The sequence below is a fragment of the Macaca mulatta genome, chromosome 11, assembly GCF_049350105.2.
Source record: "Macaca mulatta isolate MMU2019108-1 chromosome 11, T2T-MMU8v2.0, whole genome shotgun sequence".
Taxonomy (NCBI): domain Eukaryota; kingdom Metazoa; phylum Chordata; class Mammalia; order Primates; family Cercopithecidae; genus Macaca; species Macaca mulatta.
Genome location: NC_133416.1, coordinates 63608385 through 63636129, shown reverse-complemented (window position 1 = coordinate 63636129; position 27745 = coordinate 63608385). Strand labels below are relative to the sequence as shown.

The 27745-nt window shown below is 47.2% G+C and overlaps 2 protein-coding genes across 3 annotated transcripts in view; both read left to right on the top strand.

The window, feature by feature from the left end:
• The first annotated feature begins 1295 nt into the window (after positions 1-1295).
• MIP (major intrinsic protein of lens fiber) lies at positions 1296-6739 on the top strand. The gene is made up of 4 exons (XM_001115118.5): positions 1296-1697; positions 2196-2360; positions 2798-2878; positions 4770-6739. The coding sequence occupies exons 1-4, from the start codon at positions 1338-1340 to the stop codon at positions 4953-4955; spliced, it is 792 nt and encodes a 263-aa protein (XP_001115118.1). The 5' UTR covers positions 1296-1337; the 3' UTR covers positions 4956-6739.
• A 52-nt stretch (positions 6740-6791) lies between these two features.
• Positions 6792-27745, top strand: part of TIMELESS (timeless circadian regulator) — a 35717-nt gene continuing 14763 nt past the window's right edge. Inside the window, exons 1-7 of one of the 2 annotated variants that reach the window (XM_015152014.3) lie at positions 6792-6931; positions 25335-25492; positions 25641-25794; positions 25915-26029; positions 26124-26186; positions 26433-26534; positions 27040-27192. In XM_015152014.3, the coding sequence (XP_015007500.3) occupies positions 25396-25492; positions 25641-25794; positions 25915-26029; positions 26124-26186; positions 26433-26534; positions 27040-27192 (684 nt within the window). In that variant the 5' untranslated portion in view covers positions 6792-6931; positions 25335-25395. Of the gene's footprint in view, positions 6932-25334; positions 25493-25640; positions 25795-25914; positions 26030-26123; positions 26187-26432; positions 26535-27036; positions 27193-27745 lie in introns of both variants that reach the window. The other variant, XM_015152013.3, reaches the window with a different exon arrangement.

Sequence of the window (27745 nt, the reverse complement as noted above, 5' to 3'; positions counted from 1 at the left end):
ATCCCCAAGCTGGGTATTATGAGGAGAAAGCACAGTCCCTGATCTGTGTTCCTTCTCTCTCCCCATAGGTGTACTGGGTGGGACCCATGCTGGGCACCATTCTTGCAGGCCTCACCTCGAATTTCTGTTCTCTGGTGGTTTATGAGAAAAGTTTGTGGCCAGTATGACTTGCCACTATGTGGAGATGGTAGAACCTATCAGTATGTCCCATTCCACCTTCTCCATCATCACACAACCTCACGCCTAGGTCCCAAGTCCCTCACCAGGCCCGAGCACAACTGAACCTCTTTCCCCAAACTTTCCTTCCCCATATTATCCTTTTCCCTCTCCTTGACCGGCTGTTTCCCCAGATCTGATCCCTGCACACCCATACCTTTCCCTAGGGATCAAGGTTTAGGATGTGCTGATCATGGCTGTATTAGAGGACATTAGGCCTTCCCATTGCTTCATAGCCATGACTCAGTTTCCTTCCTTTCACTACTTCTTGCTATGACCATGTGAGTTAGGAAAGATGAAATACAAGCGGATTCTAAGGTTTAACTACGAGTCCCTTTCCCATTCCTATCTCTCCAATCCAACCCCTAGCCCATGCGGGGATGAGAGTGTCTTCTCTCTGTTGGTCCCTGTCGTTTAAAAAGCCAGGCCTAGCGTTTGAAAAGGGAGGTACTGTCATGGACTGGGGGTAGGGAACCCGGGCTCAGAGAAAGCCAGACACAGCAGAACTATTTTGTCCCGGAGCTGCAGGGTCCACAGATTCCAGCCCAAACTAGCCAATGGGAGAAAGGCTTCTAATCCCTGGGAACTAAAGAATTCTCTTTAGTTATCCAACTTCCCTGCTGAACCCCACTCCTTACCCCCACCCCCACCCTTACCCCTGGCAGACTCAGAGGAGGCTGAGGCCCCCAGGAGCTCAGCCCCAAATGCCATGAAGTGAGCTCAGCTTGATGGACCTTCCAAAGAGAGCTGAAGAGTATTGTAATGTAGATGTCAATAAGGACTATGAACCAATTTTGACACATATAGAAGGGCAGACTCTTCCAGTCCCACTGTCTTCACCCCCACTTCTCATAGTTTCTCCTGCTGTGACCCCAATCCCACCCTCACTGCCATGGCTCTCTTGGCTCATCTCCCAGTTGAGACAGGAGGGAAAATCCAGCATCTTTACCCTGTATGGGAGGGGACTTAGCCCTCCACAGCTGTGAAGGGGTTAAGAGGCTGGGCCAGCTACCTCAGTCTGCCCCTCCCAGGGATTAAGAGTCCTCTATAAAGGGGACCATCCACCCAGACAAGGCCACGGGGGTAGCAGGGACCCAGGCACTGTGCCCATCCCCCCTGCCATGTGGGAACTGCGGTCAGCCTCCTTTTGGAGGGCCATATTCGCTGAGTTCTTTGCCACCCTCTTCTATGTCTTCTTCGGGCTGGGGTCCTCACTGCGTTGGGCTCCTGGACCCCTGCATGTTCTGCAGGTGGCTATGGCATTTGGCTTGGCCCTGGCTACACTGGTGCAGTCTGTGGGCCACATCAGTGGAGCCCACGTCAATCCTGCAGTCACTTTTGCTTTCCTTGTGGGCTCCCAGATGTCCCTGCTCCGTGCCTTCTGCTATATGGCAGCCCAGCTCCTGGGAGCTGTGGCTGGGGCTGCTGTGCTGTATAGCGTTACCCCGCCTGCCGTCCGAGGAAACCTAGCACTCAACACGGTAATGGTTGGCTGAGAGGGGATGGGGAACCTGGTGTCCTGACTCTCTGTTACCCTGACTCCCTGACTGGTGCAGGTGATTCAGCTCCCCTGGGGTCTGGGACAATACCTGCATGTGTGAGCATGTGTGTGTCAAAGTGGAGAGGATCGACAGGTGGTTTAGAGCTTTAAGGAAGGCATAGGTCCCTGGACTGATAATTAAGAAACCTGAGTTTGAGTTTCAGCTTTCCTTCCAACTCCTTTCAGGTTGTTGAGGATACTTATTTTACCTTTCAAGGCCTCAGTTTCCTCATCTATGTAAGTGGCTGCAATCTTTTCCATCATGAAGGAGCATTGTTAGGAGATACTAAGATGCAAATACAATGATTATGAAGGGGGTTGTATTATCCTTCCTCTCCAGGAACCTGATGCCATAAGGAGATCCTTGCCGGGGAAGTCTTGAGGAGGTAACACTGTGGCAGCCCTCATGAGCTGCCTCTCTTCTTCTTCCTTTGCGCAGTTGCACCCTGGGGTGAGCGTGGCCCAGGCAACCACAGTGGAGATCTTCCTGACACTCCAGTTCGTGCTCTGCATCTTTGCCACATACGATGAGAGGCGGAATGGCCAACTAGGCTCCGTGGCCCTGGCCGTTGGCTTCTCCCTTGCCCTGGGGCACCTCTTTGGGGTAAGCAGGAAGGAGAGCAACTTCTCATTCAAGGATTCTAGGGCCCCTAAACCTTTCCCAACTTTTAAGGGTTCTTCCTGTCTACTTCACTGTCAAACATGAACATTATCCATTGCACTCTGTACTGGCACAAAGGAATCAACTCTGCCCTATCCCTCTCTTGGGACTGCTATTCTAGTCCTTCTTGACCCCAAGGTAGAAATGCATGCATCATGGCTAGACATGGGCTTTGCCTATGGATCCATAGTCTGTTCCCAGATAGGGCATCAGTTGCCCTCACCCCATTGTGGGAACTCCTGGAGAGTCATGCAGGCTGTCTCTCTCCACTTGCTGCTGGTTGGAGACAAGACGCCATCTCTCAGGGGCAATGTGGGTTGTGGGGAGAGAAGCTGAGGTAGAGTAGGGGGGTGTCTGAGTTACAACTGTCTCTTTTGCAGATGTATTATACTGGTGCAGGCATGAATCCTGCCCGCTCCTTTGCTCCTGCCATTCTCACTGGGAACTTCACCAACCATTGGGTGAGTGAAGGGAGAGGGGCAAGATCCTGGAGCCCTTCTGGATGGTTGTGGACTGCAGGTTCCAGGCTGGATTCCTGCTTTCCTTCCGCATGTACCAGCACTCAGCTAAGGGGGCTGTCAGAGAGTTTGGCATGCCTGTGTGAGCAGGATTCATGATTTTGCTAGAAGGAGAGGCTCTCGCTCATATTGTTCCTTCTCTGGTTAGTCAGGGAGCATGCACTGAGTATTCACTGGTTGCTGAACCAGGGGGTATGAAGAGAGACAACTAAATACGAGCACAATAAATTCTGCTCTCAGAGATCAGGATGTGTTGTGAGCACAAATGGGCCTCAGCTCCATCCCAGTTCTAATACATTATTGGCTTTGTGTGTGACCATGGGCAAATAATCACTCTGTGCTTCAGTTTCTTTTACTATAAAATGGGACATTACGAGAAATGTGTGAAAGTTATATGTGAGAAACATTTAGCACAGAATCTGGTATAAAGTAAGTACTCAATAAATATTGGTTATGTTGATATTGTGCAAGCCAAACATATGGAAATAATTTAAAAATTTTTCAAAGCTGTACACCCAATTTCATAACAGCATTATTCACAATAGCTAAGAGGTAGAAGCAACCCAAGTGTTCCTCAGTGGATGAATGGATAAACAAAATGTGGTATATACAGAAATTGAATATTAGCTGTAAAAAGGAAGGAAATGGTGACACATACTACAACATGGATGATCTTGAGGCCATTATGCTAAGTGAATAAGCCAGTCACAAAAAGACAAATACTGTATGATTACATTTATATGGGGTATTTAAAGTACTCAAATTCACAGATGTGAAGTAGAAGGATAGTTACCAGGGGCTGATGGGGGTGGGGTGGAATAGGCAGTTGTTTAATGGGTATGGAGTTACAGTTTTGCAAGATGAAAAAGTTCTAGATATAGGTTGCATAACAATGTGAATATACTTAACACTACTAAACTGTATACTTAAAAACATATATATATATATTTTTTTTGAGACAGAGTCTCGCTTTGTCACCCAGGCTGGAGTGCAGTGGTGCTTGATCTCATGATTTCGGCTCACTGCAACCTCCGCCTCCTGGGTTCAAGCAATTCTGCTGCCTCCACCTCCCGATCAGCTGGGATTTCAGGTGCCTGCCACCACGCCTAGCTAATTTTTGTATTTTTAGTAGAGACGGGGTTTCTCCATGTTGGTCAGGCTGTTCTCAAACGCCTGACCTGTGATCCGCCTGCCTTGGCCTCCCAAAGTGCTGGAATTACAGGAGTAAGCCACTGTGCCTGTCCAAATTTTTTTTTTTTTTTTTTTTTTTGACGAAGTCTTGCTCTGTCGCCCAGGCTGGAGTGCAGTGGCGTAATCTCGGCTCACTGCAAGCTCCGCCTCCCAGGTTCATGCCATTCTCCTGCCTCAGCCTCCCGTGTAGCTGGGTTTACAGGTGCCCACCACCACGCCTGGCTAATTTTTTGTGTTTTTTAGTAGAGACGGGGTTTCACCGTGTTAGCCAGGATGGTTGCAATCTCCTGACCTCATGATCTGCCCGCCTCGGCCTCCCAAAGCGCTGGGATTACAGGCGTGAGCCACCGTGCCTGGCCCCAAAAATATTTAATATGGTAAATTTTATATGTATTTCACACAATTTATAAAAAATTTTTGAAAGCAACATACAAACTAGTGCAAATTGATAACAACAAATAGAATATACACATGCTAAGGTGTGGGATACAGGAGTAATTTGATGAATCAGAAAATAAACGGTGAGGTTATTGTGTATATCAAGTGCACAATATCTTGTTTTCCACTAATGCGGTTGGAAAAAGAGCAGCCTTGCTGCTCTGTCCCCTCCCCAAGCCTGAGTATTCCTTTTCTCTTCCTACAGGTGTACTGGGTGGGCCCAATCATTGGAGGGGGTCTGGGCAGCCTCCTCTACGACTTCCTCCTCTTCCCCCGGCTCAAGAGTATTTCTGAGAGACTGTCTGTCCTCAGGGGTGTCAAACCCGAAGACGCCAATGGACAACCAGAAGTCACAGGGGAACCTGTTGAACTGAACACCCAGGCCCTGTAGAAGCTCCAGCTGAATAGAGGGAGTAGAAAGCTTCTGAGTTTACTTGGAAGGGTTGAGTCAGCCCCTAGATGAAGAAAGAGACTGTGGGGAGGGGCATGTACTTCTTTATTTTTTAACTTATGTATGTGTTTTTTTTTTTTTTTTTTCCTTTTGCTGTGTGAAATCTTTCAAGTTGCATTCATGAGCTGGTTGGTGCGAACTTCCCTTCCTCCCCATCCCACCTCTCTTCGCCGTGTATGCTGATTGTGCATATGAATGTGAGTGATTGTGGCTGTGTCTGAGTTTTGGGGCAATGAGAGCTAAGGAAGCAAAAACAGGTGCCATCCTATACCTCCCTTCCTTGACCCAGTATGGTGAGTACAGGGTAACCAACACCTTAAGTTTCTGGCCTTTACCCTGTTGCCAGTCAAGTGTGTGGCTCTTGATTTCTGAAGGAACAGAGAAGCAGGGAGTTACTCCTTACACGAGGCAGATGGAGAGAAGTGGAGGAGACAAGGCATTCCAAGGGTTAGGAGAAGGGACTCAAGGGAGGTGGGTGGTGAAAATGGAGATATTAGCCCCAGATCAGGATGCAGGTGTACCAAAGAATTGGGGGAAAGTTAATGGGAACACATAGCCTACTTATCTCAGGGATGCTTGCCCCAGGGACTTGGGTGGGGAAGTAGCTCTGAGAAAAGTGAACACTAGGATTTGCGCTGTTCTGTAAAGCCACGTAAACCTGTCTACATCCACTGACTGGTTGTGTTCATTCTGGCATAATGGATCTCTTCAGAGGTCCTGGGCCAAGGAGCTTCCAACCTAAATAAGGCTTGGGCAAGCCTAGAATCTAGAAAAATTAAGCAGCTTAACTGGTCAGCCTGACATCCACTGGTGTGACTGCCTGGCAGATGGTATTTAAGCCCTAAGGCCAACACAGGAAATCTGATTCCTGGAGCAAATAAATGCAGGGGTGGTAGTAGGGGGCATGAGGCAAGAGGCTTTGACTCTGTTTTAATTTATTTAATGCAAATCAAAACACTCCTCAAATGGCATCTTTCTGCTTTTATCACTAGTTCAGTGTTTCTTTTGTTTTGTTTTGTGTCTGTGTATTTTTCTCTGTCATCTGTCCTTTCATCTTGAAGGAAATCTATTCTAACTCCCTCATACCCCAGAAATTGATTCCTTCTATTCAAATGCTTAATAATTCAGGAGATTATTATTCGTTTGAGCCCTATCTTCTTCTTTTTTTTTTTTTTTTTTTAAGAGAGGGGGTTCTTACTATGTTGACCAGGTTGGAATGCAATGGATATTCACAGGCACGACCATTGCACACTACAGCCTAGAAATTCTGGGCTCAAGCGATCTTCCTGCTTCAGCTTCCCCAGTAGCTGGGATTACAGGGGGCCAGAGCAGAGCCCTATTATCTTTTCTTGTTGGCAAGATCATCTCAGGAGAGGCCAGAAAAGACCCTCAACTGATCAATGAATATTTATGGTTGCTTTCTTCCTTTTATGAGCCTCTTATATACTTTGAAAGCTTTAAACTTATACCTATAATACAACAGACATTCCCCCACCCCAGAAGACCATTCCTCCCTTTACCTCAGCTCTTTACTTCCTCCCAAATAAAACCTAACTTTTCTAACTAACTATTTAAGACTTGGAATAGTCCGCTTGACTAGAAGAAGGGGAAGAATGTTTGTAAATTCACCTCTAATCGGACTTTGATTCTACTATAATTCAGCAGAAAATTCATAGCGCTGTGATTTTTAGATCGACCTCACATAAAACAGTCCCTGCACACGCTTCCCTTTTCCTTCCTTCTTCACGAATCTCCGCCCCAGTTCGCTCGGAGTCACGTGGACCAGCCTGGCTAGCCCCGCCTCGCTCTCCGCGCAGGCAGGGACCAGTCCAGACGAGCGTGGTGGCAGAAAGGCTGCGGCCCCGCGCCTGAGGGCTGCTGGCTCCTCCGGGCTTCTGAGGACCCGCAGGGAGCGGGTGAGTGAGTGTGTGGCGAGAAGGCGCTAAGCGGACACGGGGATCCTTTCGAAGCTATGGGGGCATTCTCAGGAGGCGCTGAGTCCCTTTTCCCGCCACCCGGTTTAGAGCCGGGGGGCGGGGCTCGTGCTGCAGGCGCGCACGCGCAGTTCTGTACTCTGCGCCTTAGTCTCCGGCGCTGCGTTCCCAGGTCGCCCAGGCGGCTGACTTATCCCTGGGCTGCTCCGCACAGCTTGGGCCTCCCGCGGGATGGGGTTGTGATGGGAAGGGGCTTGGAACTCCTGAAGTAGAACAGAAGGTGCCTGGGGGAGTTGCACTTCGGAGCTCCGCATCTTGTTGAGAGCTAAAAAAACCGGTGTGTGGCCTGACGGTCAGCAGGGGTCGCAATTTACAGGCCGCTTGACTGACTTCCTGGGTTTTATGGAATGGATTTCTCACTCTCTTCCCTCAGTTGCCTAATGTTTGGGTTTGTCAGCTGGACCTCAGCCGCTAATGAAGCTTTTTTCCCTTTAGCCTCTCAATTCTTTGCCTTTCGTGCTTCGACTAGTACTTTCAAATTTTTAAATTTTTTTTTTTTTTTTTGAGACGGAGTCTCGCTCTGTCGCCCAGGCTGGAGTGCAGTGGCGCCATCTCGGCTCGCTGCAACCTCCGCCTCCCGAGTTCAAGCGATTCTCTTGCCTCGGATTCCTGAGTAGCTGGGATTACAGGCGCGCGCCACCATGGCCGGCTAATTTCTGTATTTTTTTTCTTTTTTAGTAGAGACGGGGGTTTCACCATATTGGTCAGAATGGTCTCAAACTCCTGACCTCGTGATCTGCCCGCCTCGGCTTCCCAAAGTGCTAGGATTACAGGCGTGAACCACAGCGCCTGGCCTGTTTTTTTTTTTTGTTTGTTTGTTTGTTTTGTTTTTGTTTTTGTTTTGAGATGGAGTCTCGCTCTGTCGCCCAGGCTGGAGTGCAATGGCCTGATCTTGGCTCATTGCAACCTCTGCCTCCCAGGTTCAAGCGATTCTCCTGCCTCAGCCTCCCAAGTAGCTGGGATTACAGGTGCCTGCCACCACGCCCGGCTAATTTTTGTATTTTTAGTAGAGATGGGGTTTCACCATGTTGGCCAGGCTGGTCTTGAACTCCTGACCTCAAGTGATCCACTCGCCTCGGCCTCCCACAGTGCTGGGATTACAGGTGTGAGTCACCGCGCGTGGCCCCATTAGTACTTTGTACAGAGTAAAGGTAGATCATTTCATGTTAAATTTAAAACTCCTTTTTGGCCATCCACAGTTAACCTTAAATCCGCAGGTGGGTGTCTGTGGCCTCACACAGTCTGGCCTTGACCCTCTCAATCTCATTTTGTAAAGTTCTTATGCACCTGACTCCTGGCCACATGGAAAGATTGTGGCTGCCCTCTTTCATGTCTTAGAACTTACGTTCCTGCTGTTCCTTCTGCTTGGAAGTTCTTGACACTGCTCTGCCAAGTGAACTTCTCTTTGAAGACTGAACTTAATTGTCCCTCTGAAAATCAATTTATCCAGCCTCCTAGGCCAATACACACAATAAAAAGATCAATAAGAGATCAATAAAAGGTTACTGAGCTCCTAACATGTACCATGCACTGTGCTTAGCCCCAGGCTTACGGAGATGAGTAGGACGGAGAGTTCCCTTCCCTTCAGGAACTCAGGTCATAAGGAAAACACACGTAATTGAGTCTTCTGCAGTTACAGTGAAAGGGTCATAAAGAAGTCCTTCCCTGCTTCCTTTCTCTCACTGCACTCCCACCATCTTACATCCTGATGCCTTCAGATCTTTAGCTCCAAACTCTTCTCCCTCATCTTCCAGACTTGTCTGTTTCAGTTCAGTTTAGTAAAGCATTTATTGAGCACCTACATTGTGCTGGGTAATAATTCCTGATGTGAAAGAGTTTACGTTTTAGTGCAGTTAACATAGGATAGTTAGAATCACCTGGGGAACATTCTCAAAACACTTGCCTAAGCCCCACCTGTGGAAATTCTGATCCTGTAACAAGGATCTGAAAATTCAAAAGTGAATAAGAATTCCTATCTCTACTAAAAAAAAAAAAAAATACAAAAATTAGCTGGGTGTGGTGGCATGTGTCTGTAATCCCAGCTACTTGGGAGGCTGAGGCAGGAGAATCACTTGAACCTGGGAGGCGGAGGTTACAGTGAGCCAAGATCGCACAATTGCATTCCAGCCTGGGTGACAGAGTGAGACTGTCTCCAAAAAAAAAAAAAAAAAAAAAAAAAAAAAGAATTTCTGTCCTTAGGGAATCTAAGGCTAAGGGAAGGAGTTAGACTTTTAATTTAACTATTGTATACAACATGAATTGTAAGTACCATGTTGGAAGTCTGAATATGGCACACAGTAAACAACAAGGAAAAGGAAAAGGAGGTCACTTCTATATGGAGAAGTCAGGAGGAAGTCCCTTTTGGGCATAGCCTTTTTTTTTTTTTTTTTTTGGGACCGAGTTTTGCTCTTGTTGCCCAGGCCGGAGAGCAATGGTGCAGTCTCCCAGGTTCAAGTGATTCTCCTGGCTCAGCCTCCCAAGTAGCTGGAATTACAGGCACCTGCCACCACACCTGGCTAATTTTTGTATTTTTAGTAGAAACAGGGTTTCACCATTTTGGGCCAGGCTGGTCTTGAAGTCCGGACCTCAGGCGATCCACCTGCCTTGGCTACCTAAAATGCTGGGATTACAGGCGTGAGCCACTGCACCTGGCCTGGACAGTCTTCAGAGCTAAGTTGATACTTGGATGGGAAGCCATTCTGGATAGAGTAGTAGCTTGAGAGAGAAGCTTGAGAGGTAAACAGGAGAGAGATTCATGAAAGACTTTGTATTGTAGGCAATGGGGGTCACTGAAACTTTAGGTTTTTATAGTAATGCATGCTAATAGTAAATAATTCAAATAGTATCAAAGTGAAAGACAAATATTTCTCCTATCCTAGATCCCCCAGTTCTCAGAGACAATCACTATGAAGTTTCTTATGTATCCATTGAAGTGTTTTAAGCAGGATTGTTATATGCCTAAACTGGGTAACCATATTGAGGCTAGATAGAACAAGACTGGAGGCAGCTGGGTTCATGCCTGTGATCCCAGCACTTTGGGAGCCCAGGTGGGTGGATCGCTTGAGCCCAGGAGTTAAAGACCAGCCTGGGCAACATGGCAAAACCTTGTCCCTACAAAAAATACAAAAATTAGCAGGGTGTGATGACATACCCTATAGTCCCAGCTATTTGGGAGACGGAGGTGGGAAAGTTGCTTGAGCCTGGGGGGTCGAGGCTACCGGGAGCTGTGATTGCATCACTGCGCTCCAGTCTGGGTGACAAAGCGAGACCCTCTGTCAAAAAAAGAAAAAAAGCCTGAAGGCAGAGAAAGAGGATAGGAAGAGGTTGAGTAACCTAAGCAAGAGCTACTCAGGAACTGAACTAAGGCAGTAGCAATTGGGATAAAAGGATAGACAGCGACTGATAGAAAAACTTAAGAAAGTTAAGTGAGATGGAGCTAAGGTTACTCCTAGGTTTCTTTTTTTTTTTTTTTTTGGAGACGGCGTTTCGCTCTTTCGCTCTTGTTGCCCAAGCTAGAGTGCAATGGCGCGATCTCAGCTCACTGCAACCTCGGCCTCCCGGGTTCAAGCGAGTCTCCTGCCTCAGCCTCCTGAGTAGCTGGGATTACAGGCATGCACCACTACACCTGGCTAATTTTGTATTTTTAGTAGAGACAGCGTTTCTCCATGTTGGTCAGGCTAGTCTTGAACTCCTGACCTCAGGTGATCCGCCCTCCTCGGCCTCCCAAAGTGCTGGGATTACAGGCATGAGCCACCGTGCCCAGCCTTTTTTTTTTTTTTGAGATGGAGTTTCTCTCTTGTTGCCCAGGCTGGAGTGCAATAGTGCGATCTCAGCTCACCACAACCTCTGTCTCCTGGGTTCAAGCGATTCTCCTGCCTCAGCCTCCCAAGTAGCTGGGATTACAGGCATGCGCCACCACACCCAGCTAATTTTGTATTTTTAGGAGAGATGGGGTTTCTCCATGTTGGTCAGGCTGGTCTCAAACTCCCAACCTCAGGTGATCCACCCACCTCAGCCTCTGAAAGTGCTGGGATTACAGGCGTGAGCCAGTGCGCCTGGCCCTAGGTTTCTTTTAATAAGGTGAAACTCTTAGCCTTCCTCACTGAGGGAGATAATATCAGTCCTTGAGAGAGCCAAAGTGGAGTCAGACTTGGGAAGATGAGTTCAGCTTTGGACATGTTGAGGTATCTTTGAGACATGAAGGTAGAGAATGCTATTCAGTTAGTTTAATATATGAGATTGTCAACTCAAGAGCTCAGAGGGGCCAGAAAAACAGATTTGCTGGGTCTGGCTTGGATGGTAGTTGAAGTGCGTGGGAGAGAGTGAGTTTGCCCAATCAGGCCTTGTACAGTGATAAGGGAAGAAGGCTAAAGATTCAGGCCTAAGGAAAATCAGCACTTAAGTAGGAGGAGGAACAGCCAATAAGAGGTCAAAGGGAAAAGTTTTATTTTATGTTGGATTTTTTTCCCATTAAGATGAGCTAGGACAGGTGTGGGGGCATATGCCTGTAATCCCAGCACTTTGGGTGGCTGGGGTGGGAGGATAGCTTGAGCCTGGGGGGTTGAGACTGCAGTGAGCTGAGATCACACCACTGCACATCACTACACTTTTGAGACACTATCTCAAAAGAAAAAAAAGATGGAATACCCTTGAGCAACTCATAATATATGGGGATAGGGCTAGCATAAAGGGAAGGTTGGAAATAAGGAATAACCAACTAAGGGACAGGAAGTGATTAATGAGGATCACAGAGTGCTTAGATTAGAAGCAAAGAACTAAGGGTAGGTGTTTGAAATATGTATGTTTTTAGGCTCGGGTGGAGAGAGTTGAGAGAGTTCATGTCTGATAACCTCAATTGTTCCTAAGAGGAAGGGAGCACATAAACCAGGTGGGAGGCCAGGAAGCAGTGGAGTGAAGGGGCTTGAGGAAAATGATGAAAGTTAGGGATAGTGGTTCTTTGGGAAGAGACAATGAAGCTGACCAAGAATACCAAAATGAAACCGGGCGCAGTGGCTCATGCCTGTAATCCCAGCATTTTGGGAGACCGAGGCAGGCGGATCACAAGGTAAGGGGTTCCAGACCAGCCTGGCCAACATGGTGAAACCCTGTCTCTACTAAAAATCAAAAATTAGCCAGGCGTGGTGGCGGGCACCTGTAATCCCAGCTACTCGGGAGGCTGAGGCAGGAGAATTGCTTGAACCCGGGAGGCGGAGTTGCAGTGAACCGAGATCGTGCCACTGCACTCCAGCCTGGATGACAGAGCAAGACTCTGTCTCAAAAAAAAAAAAAAAAAAGAATACTGAAATGATTTGCTGCTGCTCAGGTTGCAGGCTATACATGTGTCTTGTATCACTATACAGGGTCATTTGGTTTTCTCCAGCACATCTGGGCCTAGATTTGAGTTGAAGTCTGGGAAGCAGATGGTTGCATTGATCTGAGGTTATGGTCTTTCGCAGGTGCGCTGCAAGGAAAAGAGTGCGCTGAAAGGAAAAGAGACGGAGGCCACACGGGAAAATGGTCAAACTGATGTGTATAGTGATACAGTAGTAGGATATGTGTGACCCTGGTTTGATCATTTTGTTTTCTATCTCAGAAATCTTCAGTGGCTCCCTGGCTTAGGTTCTAAATCTTTGAACTGATGGACAAAGATGAGGTTTTTCCCATAAAGCTGGGTCCAGCTGCTTTTCCATTGATTTCCTGATGGACCCATCTATTCATAATGGCTCCCTCTTTGCTTTTGTACTGGCAGTTCTCTGCTTAAATGCCCCTCCTATTCCCAGCTGCCTTAATCCTATGCAGCTTTCAAAGGCCCAGTTCTAATCATGCTTCCTCAGACAAAACCTCCTTGACCACTTTAACCTGAAAAGAGTACTAGTTTTTTAGTTTTTTTCAGTATCACGTATTTAGAGCTTGTACTGCCTTATCTTTTACATTGTTTGTCTATATTATGTGGGTTTTATTTCTGCAACTAAATTTCTTAAATTTCTTTAGCACTGCCATTGCACCTGCACACTATTTTTTGCTAGGAAGGTTCTCCCTAAGCATGTAGTAACTGACTATAGAGTCTGACAGATGGAGAGGAAATTAATATTTGTGGGGTTCTTTCTGTTTGTTTTGTTTGTTTGTCTTTTGAGACAGGGTCTCACTCTGTTACCCAGGCTGGAGTGCAGTGGCACGATTTCAGCTTATTGCAACCTCGACCTCCTGGGTTCAAGTGATCCTCCTGCCTTAGCCTCCTGGGTAGCTGGGACTAAAGGTGTACATCAGCACGCCTGGCTAATTTTTGTATTTTATTTTTTGTAGAGACTGGGCTTCCCTATGTTACCCAGCTGGTCTCAAACTCCTGGACTCAAGTGATCCTCCCACCTCAGCCTCCCAAAGTGCTACAATTACAGGCGTGAGCCACCATGTCCAGCCAGAGGTTCTTACTTTGTGCTCAGCACTGGGTAGAGTGCTTAATATCACTGCTTCTCAAACTGTCTTGGTAAAGGACGAAGTAGATTTTTCCTTCAAGCTGTTGCAGATCAGTAGTGTTCTAAAAGCACTTCTGTAAAATAAAATTACTAGAAAAATAACATTTAAAAAGACATACAGAATACAGGCTTTTTATTATTATCATTATTAGATTCAACAAACATTGGCTGAGTGCAATGGCTCATGCCTGTAATCCCAGCACTTTGGGAGGCCGAGGTGGGTGGATCACTTGAGGCCAGGAGTTCGAGAGCAGCCTAGGCATCATGGTGAAACCCCATCTCAACTACAAAATACAAAAAAAGTAGCCTGGCATGGTGGCACAGGCCTGTAATCCCAGCTACTTGGGAGGCTCAGGCACTATAATAGTTTGAACCCGGGAGGTGGAGGTTTCAGTGAGCCAAGATTACGCCACTGCACTTCAGCCTGGGTGACAGAGGGAGATCCTGTCTCAAAACAAAACTGTAAACTGCCTGTCAAATTGCTCTAAGATGAGGTCAGGAGTTCAAGACCAGCCTGGTCAATATGGTGAAACCCCGTCTCTACTAAAAATATAAAAATTAGCCGGGCATGGTGGCACGCGCCTGTAGTCCCAGCTACTCAGGAGGCTGAGGCAGAAGAGTTGCTTGAACCTGGGAGGCGGAGGTTGCAGTGAGCTGAGATCGTGCCATTGCACTCCAGCCTGGGCGACAGAGCAAGACTCTGACTCTGTCTCAGAAAAAAAAAAAAAAAAAAAAAAAGTAAGTTAATTTGAATTGCAAATACATTTAATATTTTATCTGTTGTTTTCTTTTGGTTCTTGCATTTTAATGCCTCCAAGTATTGATTTCAGATGAATATTGCTTCATCTGAACTGCTTAATACTTAGTAGGAAAAGTAACTAACATCCCTTTTAAATGTCCAGATCCACTGACTCTATGGTGTTTGACAAAATTCTCACCTGGTCTATGATGAAATGTGAAAATAAAGTCAATGTAATGAATTTTTTTCATGAAGTCATATTTATTAAATTTAAAGGACAGTATTTTATCCTGAGTTTTTTGTCTATAGTTTTTTTTGGTGTTAAAATGGTAGAAACAGAATGTGTATAGTAATTGTGTGGAGTGTTTATAACAGCTGTTTGAGATATAATTCATATACTGTAAAATTCACCCTTTTAAAATGTACAGTTCAGGTTAGGTGTGGTGGCTCATACCTGTAATCTCAGCACTTTCGGAGGCCAAGGCAGGAGGATTGCTTGAGGCCAGCCAGGAGTTTGAGACCAGTGTGGGCAACATAGGGAGGTACCGGCTCTACACAAAATTAAAAACTTAGCCAGGTGTGGTATTGAACACCTGTGGTCCCAGCTACTTGGGAGGCTGAGGTGGGAGGATTGCTTGCGCCAAGGAATTGAGGCTATAGTGAGCCATGATTGATCTGTACTCCAGCCTGGGCTGGTCAACAGAGTGAGACCCTGTCTCAAAACAAAAACAAAAACAAGAAAACCCCTGTACAATTCTGTGATTTTTAGTATATTCAGAGAGTTATACAACCATTTCTGCCCACCTCAGCCTCCTAAAGTGCTGGGATTACAGGTGTGAGCCACTGTGCCCATATCAGCCTATTGCATTTGCCTATTCTGGACATTTCATATAAATACCATCATACAATATATGACCTTTTGTGTTTGACTTCTCCTTTTTTTTTTTTTTTGAGGTGGAGTTTTCTCTCTTGTTGCCCAGGCTGGAGTGCAGTGGCGCGATTTGGGCTCACTGCAACCTCTGCCTCCTGGGTTCAAGCGATTCTCCTGCCTCAGCCTCCCGAGTAGCTGGGATTACAGGCGCCCACCACCACGCCCAGCTAATTTTTTTGTATTTTTCGTAGAGATGGGGTTTCACCATGTTGGCCAGGCTGGTCTCAAACTCCTGGCCTCAGGGTGATCTACCTACCTTGGCCTCCCAAAGTGCTGGGATTACAGGTGTGAGCCACTGCACCCAGCTGTGTTTGGCTTCTTTAACTGAACATGTTTTCAGGTTTCATCTGCTTCGTGGCATGTATCAGTCAGTATTCCATTCCTCTTTTTTTTTTTTTTTTTTTGACACAGAGTCTTGCTTTGTCATCTTGGCTGGAGTGCAGTGGTGCAATATCAGCCCATTGCAACCTCCACCTCCCAGGCTCAAGTGATTCTCCCACCTCAGCTTCTCTAATAGCTGGGACCACAAGCACACACCACCACACTTGGATAATTTATTTTTAAAATTTTTTGTAGAGATGAGGTCTCAGTATATTGCCCAAACTGGTCTTAAACTCCTGGGCTCAAGTGATCCTCCCGCCTTGGCCTCCTAAAGTACTCGGATTTCAGGCATGAGCCACTGAGCCCAGCTGTGCCCTTTTTAAATATAGACTTTCAAATTTGAGTTAGCATAGTTAGGAGGCAGGAGGATCACTTGAGGTCAGGAGTTCCAGAGCAGCCTGGGCAACATGGTGAAACCCTGTCTCTACCAAAAATACCAAAAAATTAGCTGGGCACGCCAGGCACGGTGGCTCACGCCTGTAATCCCTGCATTTTGTGAGGCAGAGACGGGTGGATCACCTGAGGTCGGGAGTTTGAGATCAGTCTGACCAACATGGAGAAACCTCGTCTCTACTAAAAATACAAAATTAACGGGGTGTGATGGTGCATGCCTGTAATCCCAGCTACTTGGGAGGCTGAGGCAGGAGAATTGCTTGAACCTGGGAGGTGGAGGTTACGGTGAGCCAAGATCACGCCATTGCACTCCAGCCTGGGCAACAAGAGTGAAACTCCGTCTCAAAAAAAAAAATAGCTGGGCATGGTGGCATATGCCTGTGGTCCCAGCTACTCGGGAGGCTGAGGTGGGAGGATGACTTGAGCCGGGGAGGTGGAGCCCTCAGTGAGTGGAGATCGTGCCACTGCACTCCAGCCTGGATGACAGAATGAGACTCCTATCTCAATAAATAAAATAACTCATTTATAAAAACATTATATTGGGATGTTTATTCTCTCTGATCCTGTTTTTCTTGATTTGTAATATGGAGATGATTGTACCTATCACTGAGGACTTGTATGTTCAAAGTATTTAAAGCTATGAAGGCCTGCTGGGCACTGTGGCTCATGTAGCCTGGAATGCCAGCACTTTGGGAGGCCTAGGCAGGCAGATCTCTTGAGCTCATGAGTTGATCAGCCTGGGCCACATGGCCAAACCCAGTCTCTACAAAAAATTAAAAAATTAGCTGGGGCCAGGTGCAGTGGTTCATGCCTGTAATCCCAGCACTTTGGGAGGCCGAGGCAGGTAGATCACTTGTGGTCAGGAGTTCGAGACCAGACTGCCCAACATGGTGAAACCCCATCTTTACTAAAAATACAAAAATTACCCAGGCACAGTGGTGGGCGCCTGTAGTCCCAGCTACTTGGGATGCTGAGGCAGGAGAATCGCTTGAACCTGGGAGGGAGCTGGAGGTTCCAGTGAGTCAAGATCGTGCCACTGCACCCCAGGCTGGGTGACAGAGTGAAACTCCATCTCAGAAAAAAAAAAAAAAAGTTTATCAAGCCCAGTATTAACACTTTGGGAGTGAGAGAGCAGACTGACCTCTGCAAAATGAGATCAGCATAGTTTGGTGTAGTTTGGGTCTTTTTATGTGTTTTTTTGGCTGCCTAATCTCTAGCCAGTGTCTGCCTTTTTGACTGATGGGTGTGTTGCTTAGTGCTTGCCTGCTGCCTCCATCCCATAATTTTAAGTACGTGCATGATATTCAGTCCATATGCGTGAGTTTTGATGAGGTGATTATCATACGGGGTATGATAAGGACAGGTTTTTCTCTTTGATGCATATGCCTTGCCCTGAAGAACTGCCCCTTGCTGGTTTGGTCTAGATCCTGCCGGCCAGGGGTTCTTGCTTGCTTCTCTTACTTTTTATTTTGGCCTGCTTAACTTCTGCCTCTTATCTTGCTTCTTGCTCACCTACCCCTTCACCTTGCTTCAGCTCTCATGTTCTTACTAATTCTGCCCTTTATCCAACTTTGAATTCCCTTTACTATTATCCTGCCTCATTTTCCCTATTGTGCTGCTTCAGTTACAGTGAGCCATGATTGTACCACTGCACTCCTGGGTGCCAGCCTGGGTGCCAGAGTGAGACCCTGTCTCAAAAAAAAAAAGCTATAAAATCATTTTGTAAACTCGAGTGCACTAGGAAAAGATATTACTATTTTTGGTTTTGTACAAATGATTTCCTTTCTTTCGTGAATTATTTTCTTGGGTTCTATTTTCTGAAATGAGTTTACTGTTTCAAAGGGTATGACCCAGGATAATCTGTTGAGTCAAAATTCAGCAAAGATTTATTGCATGCTTGGCCGGGTGAGGGGGCTAACACCTGTAATCCCAGCATTTTGGGAAGCCAAGGTGGGCGGATCACCTGAGGTCAGGAGTTCAAGACCTGGCCAATATGGTGAAACCCCATCTCTACTAAAAATACAAAATTAGCCAGGTGTGGTGGCGTGTGGCTGTAATTCCAGCCATTCAGGAGGCTAGGCAAAAGAATCACTTAAACCTGGGAGGCGGAGGTTGCAGTGAGCCGAGATCGCGCCACTACACTCCAGCCTGGGCAACAGAGCTGGACTCCGTCTCAAAAAAAAAAAATTGCATGCTCGCTATATGCCAAGCTCTATTCTAGGCACTGGAGAATGCAGCAATGAGCAAAACAAAATGAAGCCCTGCAGCTGGAGCTTTCCTTTTGTTGGACTGGTTTACGGTTTTTATTATACAAATCAATGATTTCTAAATGCTAGAAGAACACTAGTATATGATAACATTTCCATCCATCTGAAGTGAAATGAGAAAATAAGGATAATGTATTCTTACTGAATTCTGACCACTGTTCGGTGTTCTAAATTCCTTCCTGAGGAGCCTGGAGACAGCCATGTCCGCAGCCCATCCATCTTGCTAAACAGATCACTTGGACCCAGGATGTTATGGCTTGCTCTCATAACTTGATTCTGGCATAGCACCAGTGACACAGTGGTTAGCAGACTTCCTTAACTAACTTACATTGATGTTAAATATTCCTTTCTACCGACTCAACTTTTTATTTTTATTTATTTTTTGAGATGGAGTCTTGCTCTATGGCCCAGGCTAGAGTGCAATGGTGCTATCCCAGCCTACTGCAACCTCTCCCTCCCAGGTTCAAGCAATTCTGCCTCAGCCTCCCAAGTAGCTGCGACTACAGGCGCATACCACCATGCCCAGCTAATTTTTGTATTTTTAGTAGAGACAGGGTTTCACCACGTTGGTCCGGCTGGTCTTGAACTCCTGACGTAAGGTGATCTACCCACCTCGGCCTCCCAAAGTGCTGGGATTACAGGCGTGAGCCACCACGCCTGGCCTTGAGCTTGATCTTGAAGGTCAGATAGGCTTAGAACTTTTGTAAAGGAGGGTAGACCTCCCACATGGAGGAATAATAAACTGAGTGCATGTTTGGAGACCATTGGGTGTGCTCTGTGTCTGGAAACATGTATGTTTGTGTTCCTGGGTAGGGCGACCAACAGCTAGAGGGGGCAACCAAGCCAAGTACAAGGCTGATTTTTTTTTTTTTTTTTTTTTTTGAGGCAGGGTCTCACTGTTTTGCCCAGGCTGCAGCGCAATGGCACGATCATGGCTTACTGCAGCCTTAACCTCCCAGACTCAAGTGATCCTCCTGAGTAGCTGGGACCACAGACATGCGCCACCACACCTGGCTAATTACAAAAACATATTTTTGGTAGTGGCCGGACACTGTGGTTCACGCCTGTAATCCCAGCACTTTGGGAGGCCGAGGTGGGTGGATCACTTGAGGTCAGGAGTTCGAGACTCACCTGGCCAACGTGGCAAAACCTGGTCTCTACTAAAAATACAAAAATTAGCCAGGCCTGGTGGCTCATGCCTGTAGCCCCAGCTACTCAGGAGGCTGAGGCAGGAGAATCGTTTGAGCCCAGGAGGTGGAGGTTGCAGTGAGCCGAGATTGCGCCACTGCACTACAACCTGTGACAGAGTGAGACTCTGTTTTTTAAAAAAAATGTTTTGTAGAGATGGGGGTCTCACTTTTTTGCCCAGTCTGGTCTTAAACTCCTGGGCTCAAGTGATCCTCCTGCCTTGGCCTCCCAAAGTGCTGGGGTTACAGGTATGAGCTGCCATGCCCAGGCTGAATTTTTTTTTTTTTTTTTTTTGAGACAGAATCTCACTCTGTCGCCTAGGCCGAAGTGTGGTGGCTCAATCTTGGCTCACTGCAACCCCTGCCTCCGGGCTCAAGCAATCCTCCTGCCTCAGCCTCAGCCTCAGAGTAGCAGGGACTATAGGCACACACCACCACATCCAGCAAATTTTCTTTTCTTTTTTTTTTTTGGTAGAGACGGGGTTTCTTTTTTTTCTTTTTTGTATTTTTAGTAGAGACGGGGTTTTGACATGTTGTCCAGGCTGGTCTCCAACTCCTAGACTCAAGCAATCAACCCGCCTCAGCCTCCCAAAGTGCTGGGATTACAGGCATGAGACATCATGCCCGGCCGAGTTTTAAAATAGTTGTTTTCACCAGGGAGAGCTGGAATTCCTGTTGAAAACTCTTATTCCAGTTCCAGTGAATGTGGGCCCAAGGCTGCAGGCTTGCCTTGTGAGCCCTGATCTGAGAGCTTACAATAGATTGTCTAACCCATTTTTCCTCTGCTTTGCGTGTTGCTTCACAGCCTGGTTTTGTCAAAACTGCAGAAGGATTAGAACTGGAAGTCCTGAGTCTCTTCCGTTACTTCTTCTTTTCTGGCATCTGCCAGGACCCCTTCTTCTTTCCTATCTCCTTTCTCCTCCTCCTTTTTTTTTTTTTTTTTTTTTGAGACGAAATCTTGCTGTGTCACCCAGGCTGTAGGGCAGTGGTGCCATCTCAGTTCACTGCAACCTCTACCTCCCCGGTTCAAGCGATTCACGTGCCTCAGCCTCCCGGATAGCAGGGATTACAGGCGCCTGCCACCATGCCCCGCTAATTTTTGTATTTTCAGTAGAGATGGGGTTTCACCATATTGGCCAGGCTGGTCTTGAACTCCTGACCTCAGATGATCCACCTGCCTTGGCCTCCCAAAGTGCTGGGATGACAGGGGTGAGCCACTGCACCCAGCCTCTCCTCCCTTTTATTTTGGTAGCCAGCAGGGATGGCTGTTACAGCCTCTTATTTTTGTCTTTCAGGTAAAGTGGTATGTTGAAGATAGAGGCTTGGGTCCTCTGTTGTGGCCATTTTTACAAATACTGAATTTTAGATTGGTCTGCTCTGGAGGAACCAAGATAAAGGGGGAGGGTAGCAGGCAGGACTGTGTGAGGTTATCTGTCTGGGAGCCTTCCCAGATATGGCTTTGTCTCTGCTATTAGAAGACTTTATCATTTTGTACCTTTTAGTGCCAAAGTATGATTTTGTGCCTCCTTTTGAAGAGTATGTGCTGACGCAGCATGTTTATAGCTCTGTTGTCTATTTTTGTCAGCTTCCTTGGAGAGAGGACACAGGGAAGCCCTTCAACGTGTGTGTGTGTGTGTGTGTGTGTGTGTGTATGGGCATGCTTATGTGTACATACACACAGTAGTCTTTCTAAAAAAGCTAGATGTATCTTTGCAGAGAGTCAGGGATTTTATACACTGAACCTACCTCACTGGAGCCCAGGTTTCAGGGTCTGCAGGTGCCTGAGAAAGGATGACAAAAGGAAGTCTCCTTTCAGTTCTTCTGCTCACTCAGTGAGTGTTTTACTGGCTCAATTTATGGCTGGGCTGAGCAGTTAGAAATTGGATAACACTGGTTAGGGGTGGAGGGATAGCTAGCAACCTGAAGAAGTAGACCAGTTGTATAAATGCAGGGAGAGAGCATCAGGCATTAAAGTTTCGTCCTTTGGAAGCTGCTACCTATCTTCTGTGAAGGAATGGGGTGGAGTTGGGTTAGAGGTAGGTATGTGAGCCAGGAAAGATCTTTTTAGAGGATGCTACCAAGGACAGAGCAGTGTGGCTGAAGGTGTCAAAGGAAAGATTGATGGTTATTCCTGATTCTGTGGAGTAATAGGGTAAAAAATGTAATGTGGGCTGGGTGTGGTGGTTCACGCCTGTAATCTCGGCACTTTGGGAGGCCAAGGCAGGTGGATCACGAGGTCAGGAGATCGAGACCATCCTGCCCAACATGGTGAAACCCCATCTCTACTATAAATACAAAAATTAGCCGGGCATGGTGGCGGGCGCCTGTAGTCCCAGCTACTTGGGAGGCTGAGGCAGGAGAATCACTTGAACCCAGGAGGCAGAGGTTGCAGTGAGCCAAGATCACGCCACTGCACTCCAGACTGTCAATAAAGTGAGACTCTGTCTCAAAAAAAAAAAAAAAAAAAAAAGAGATCGAGACCATCCTCAACATGGTGAAACCCCGTGTCTACTAAAAATACAAAAATTAGGGCTGGGCATGGTGGCTCACGCCTGTAATCCCAGCACTTTGGGAGGCCGAGGTGGGCGGATCACGAGGTCAGGAGATCGAGACCATCCTGGCTAACACGGTGAAACCCTGTCTCTACTAAAAATACAAAAAATTAGCCAGGCATGGTGGCGGGCGCCTATAGTCCCAGCTGCTTGGGAGGCTGAGGCAGGAGAATGGTGTGAACCCAGGAGGCGGAGCTTGCAGTGAGCCAAAATTGAGCCATTGCACTCCAGCCTGGGAGACAGCAAGACTCTGTCTCCAAAAAAAAAAAAAAATACAAAAATTAGCTGGGCGTGCCTGTAGCCCCAGCTACTCAGGAGGCTGATGAGGATAATCTCTTTTTTTCTTTTTTTTTTTTGAGACGGAGTCTTGCTCTGTCCCCGGGCTGGAGTGCAGTGGCCGGATCTCAGCTCACTGCAAGCTCCGCCTCCCGGGTTTACGCCATTCTCCTGCCTCAGCCTCACGAGTAGCTGGGACTATAGGCGCCCGCCACGTCGCCCGGCTAGCTTTTCGTATTTTTTAGTAGAGACGGGGTTTCACCGTGTTAGCCAGGATGGTCTCGATCTCCTGACCTAGTGATCCGCCCGTCTCGGCCTCCCAAAGTGCTGGGATTACAGGCTTGAGCCACCGCGCCCGGCCGAGGATAATCTCTTGAACCCAAGAGGCGGAGTTTGCAGTGAGCCAAGATTGTGCCACTCTACAGAGCAAGACTGTGTCTCAAAAGAAAAAAGCAATGTGTTTGTGTATGTGTATCTGTTATTATAGTGTCAAGTTCTGAAATGTGCAGGATTGTAGATCTGTGCCTACTTGATTATCTGATGAGAGTTTAGGGGTCTTTCTTTTCTTTTCTTCTTCTTTTTTTTTTCCAAGGTCTCACAGTCACCCAGGCTGAAGTGCAGTGTGATCACAGCTCACTGCAACCTCAACCTCCTGGGCTCGAGCAGTTGTCCCACCTCAGCCTCTCAATTAGCTAGGACCACAGGGATGTGCCACCATGGCGGCCAATTTTTTATTTTTTGTAGAGATGGGGTCTTAAGCTGTTACCCAGGCTGCTCGCAAACTCCTGGGTTCAAGTGAGTCTCCCGCCTTGGTCTCCCAAAGTTTTGGGATTAGAGGTGTGAACCACTGCACCTGGCCTGGTGTCTGCTTCTTAATTTGGTCCCTGTTCCAAGGCTTGGCCAGGCACAGCGGCTTACACCTGTAATCCCAACACTTTGGCAGGTCAAGGCAGAAGAATTGCCTAAACACAGGGATTTGAGGTTGCAGTGAGCTATCATTTCACCACTGCACCCCAGCCTGGGTAAGAGTGAAATCCTGTTTCTTAAAAGAAAAGTGGGGACATGCTTCACAAAAGGTAGATGAGGGTGGGTGAGGTGGCTCATGCCTGTAATCTCAACACTTGGAGAGGCCAAGATGAGAGGATTGCGTAAGGCTAGGAATTTGAGACCAGCCGGGGCAACATAGTGAGACCCTATCTCTACAATTTTTTTTTTTTTTTTTTGAGATGGAGGCTTGCTCTGTCACCCAGGCTGGAGTGCAGTGGCACAATCTTGGCTCACTGCAGCCTCCACTTCCCAGGTTCCAGCGATTCTCCTGCCTCAGCCTCCCAAGTAGCTGGGATTACAGACGCCCATCACCATGCCCAGCTAATTTTTTTTTTTTTTTTTTAACGGAGTCTCCCTCTGTAGTCCAGGCTGGAGCGCAGTAGCACCATCTCGGCTCACTGCAAGCTCCACCTCCTGAGTTCACGCCATTCTCCTGCCTCAGCCTCCCGAATAGCTGGGACTATAGGCATCTGCCACCGACACCCGGCTAAATTTTTGTATTTTCAGTAGAGACAGGGTTTCACTGTGATTAGCCAGGATGGTCTCGATTTCCTGACCTCGTGATCCGCCTGCCTTGGCCTCCCAAAGTGCTGGGATTACAGGTGTGAGCCACCGGGCCCAGCCAACGCCCAGCTAATTTTTGTATTTTTAGTAGAAGATGGGGTTTCACCATGTTGGCCAAGCTGGTCTCGCACTCCTGACCTCAGGTGATCTGCCTGCCTTGGCCTTCCAAAGTGCTGAGATTACAGGCATGAGCCACCACACCTGGCCTACAAAAATGTTTTAAAAGGCCAGGCGTGGTGGCACATGCCCAGTCATAGCTACTCAGGAGGCTGAGGCAGGAGGACTGCTTGAGCCCAGAAATTTGAGGTTACAATGAGCTATGATCATGCCACTGTACTCCAGCCTGGGCAACAGAGTGAAACCCTGTGTCTTTTTTTTTTAAGGGAGATGATTCTTTGTGAGAGAGTCATCTCCCTTTGTGAGAGAGGGAATGTACCAGTTTCTATTTACTCCCTTTCCTCACCTGTTCTGTTAGATGCTGATTTCTACTAAGATTACCAAGGTTTAAGAGTAACTTTGGAGAGGAGAGTGAAGGACTTTTCTCTACACATTCTCAGTGTCTCAGAAGCCTCAGGGCTCCTGGGATGTATTAGATCCCTGGTGGAATCACTGTATGGCCAGAGCTCGGTTTTTTAATTCCTGTGGTGCATCAGAGCTGTGTCTGCATGGAAGAGCCACAGAAAGTGGAGGGTGACAAGGTTTGAGCAATTTATTTTTTCCAGAGACTCTGTAGACCAGGCTGGAATGTAGTGGTGCAATCATACCTCATTGCAACCTCGAACACCTAGGCTCAAGTAATTCTCTCGCCCCAGCCTCCTGAGTAGGAGGACTACAGGTGTGTGCCACAACACTTGGCTTTTGTACAGATGGGGTCTCACAATGTTGCCCAGGCTAATCTTGAACACTGGGACAAATGATCATCATGTCTTGGCCGCCTAAAGTGCTGAGATTATAGGCATGAGCCACTGTGCCCCGCCAGGGTCTAACAATTTTATTTATTTATTTATTTTGAGACAGAGTCTCTCTCTGCTGCCCAGGCCAGAGTGCAGTGGCATGATCTCGGCTCACCGCAACCTCTGCCTCCTGGATTCAAGCAATTCTCCTGCCTCAGCCTTCCAAGTGGCTAGGATTATAGGCATGCGCCACCACGCCTGGCTAATTTTGTATTTTTAGTAGAGACAGGGTTTCTCCATGTTGGTCAGGCTGGTCTCAAACTCCCAACCTCAGGTGATCTGCCCACCTCAGCCTCCAAAAGTGCTGGGATTACAGGAGTGAGTCACCGTGTCTGGCCAGGGCAGGTGCTTAATTCATAGGCTGGAGCCTCTTTGGTTTTGATCAGGTAGAAGCCATAATTTAAAACTTTCCTTGGGACTGAGAGCAGAACTTTTGGTCGTGACAAAAGTCAAACATTTGAGGATCTTGTTCAGAATATTCTGAGCATTAGGGCCTTCTCCTGTTCCTATCTTCTTTTCATGGAGAGGAACTTACATTTTTAATCTTTCTCTATCTCTGCAGGCCTCGTCATTTCTGTCTCCTGTTTCTCCACTTCCTTCTCTATTGGTTGGTCCACTGATGTATGGACTTGCACATGATGAACTGTGAACTTCTAGCCACATGTAGTGCCCTTGGGTACTTGGAGGGAGACACTTACCACAAGGAACCAGATTGCTTAGGTAAGTACCTTTTTGAGGAAACAGGAAAAAAATTTGCTTGAATTAAGGAGGTCTGTTGAATTTCTCAAACCATGGGTGTGAAAATCATGTGGGTCTGGATGGAGCTGCTTCCAAGGTTCCACATGCATGTTTTGTTCTGTCTCTGAAGAGAGTGTGAAGGATCTGATCCGCTATTTGAGGCATGAGGATGAGACACGAGATGTGCGGCAGCAACTGGGGGCAGCCCAGATCCTACAGAGCGACCTTCTGCCCATCCTCACCCAGCACCGCCAGGACAAGCCTCTCTTTGATGCTGTTATCAGGTTGCCTCCCTAGCTTTTAAACTTTCGCCACCTGCCAGCCTTTGCTGTTTGAACTGATAGGTCTGGCGTTTGAGCTGGTAAGGAAACTTAACAACTTATCTCTCCTTCATTGTCTCCCAGACTGATGGTGAACTTGACACAACCAGCCTTGCTCTGTTTTGGCAGTCTGCCTAAGGAACCCAGCTTTCGGCACCATTTTTTGCAGGTGCTAACTTATTTGCAGGCCTACAAAGAGGTGAGGCTTTCCTTTGGAGTCCCTGGGGTGGAATATGGGGCAGTGGTGAAGAAGTGGATGACTGCTACTTAAGATCCAGTTCCCTATTTCACAGGCCTTTGCCAGTGAGAAGGCTTTTGGAGTCCTCAGTGAAACCTTGTATGAGCTGTTGCAGCTGGTGAGTCTTCACATTACAGGATTCCATGGGACAGCACTTTGCACCTTCTCCGGGTGGAGGAGGAGATGCTGAGATATGGTCCCAGTCCTTGGGGATATGGTAGTCCGATCCATAGTCTCTGGCTACCTCATTACTGTTTGAACTCTCTTTTTAATCCTGCTTCTCTTCTGTGCCTGGTCTTCCAGCCAGGGTACATGCTGCCTGCCTTCCACAGGGAGTCTCTTCCTCTTGCTCTCTTCTGATTAGGGCTGGGAGGAACGGCAGGAGGAAGACAACCTGCTGATTGAGCGGATCCTACTGCTGGTCAGAAATATTCTCCATGTCCCAGCTGACCTTGATCAGGAGAAGGTGAGTGTCTTGGGTATTCTGTGTTCTTGTGCATGGTTAGGTTGAGCTGCCCTTTTTTTTTTTTTTTTTTTTTTGAGACAGAGTCTCGCTCTGTCACCCAGGCTGGAGTGCAGTGGCACGATCTCGGCTTACTGCAAGCTCTGCCTCCCGGGTTCATGCCATTCTCCTGCCTCAGCCTCTGCTTCCTGAGTAGCTGGGACAATAGGCGCCCGCCACCATGCCTGGCTAATTTTTTTTTGTATTTTTAGTAAAGACAGGGTTTCACTGTGTTAGCCAGGATGGCCTCAATCTCCTGACCTCGTGATCTGTCCGCCTTGGCCTCCCAAAGTGCTGGGATTACAGGCGTGAGCCACCGTGCCCGGCCAAGCTGCTCTTTCTGGGCTATTCTGTCCTCTGACAAGTCTGGGAGAGGAGGCTTGGTCAAAGAATGAGTTGGAGAGCTTCAAGGCAGGGCAGTGGGATTGAATGAGCTCCCTTTCTACCCTCACCATTCACTGCTCAGAAGATTGATGACGACGCCAGCATCCATGACCAGCTTCTCTGGGCGATTCACCTCAGTGGCCTGGACGACCTGCTCCTCTTTCTGGCCAGCTCATCTGCTGAGCAGCAATGGAGCCTACATGTGCTAGAGATTGTCTCCCTTATGTTTCGTGACCAGGTGAGACCCTGGCCTATTGTCCTAGTCCCCTCCACCCATGTACTTTTCTGCTATACAGCCAGAATTGCTCTTGTGATAACGGCTGCATTATTTGGGGAAGGCAGGTGACAGCGGGAGTACCCATGTCTTGAGTACATGTAGTATCCCCTTATTCATTGTTTTACTTTCCTTGATTTCAGTTACTCACAGTCAACCGTGGTCCGAAAACATTAAGTGGAAAATTTCAGAAACAAACATTTTAGAAGTTTTAAACTTGTACATTGTTCTGAGTAGTGTAATGAAATCTTTTGTCCCTGTCTGTCCTGAACAAGATGTGAATCATCCCTCTGCCCAGCATATCCACACTGTATACCCGCCTGTTAGTCACGTACTAGCCATCTTGGTTATCAGTTTGAAAAAACATAATAGAACGTGTGTGTATATATATGTATACATGTTCTATTTTTTCTGATAACATATGTATATAGAACATATATACATTCTATAAAACAGAACATACATGTTCTATGTATATGTGTATACACATACATATATATATATACACGAATGTATA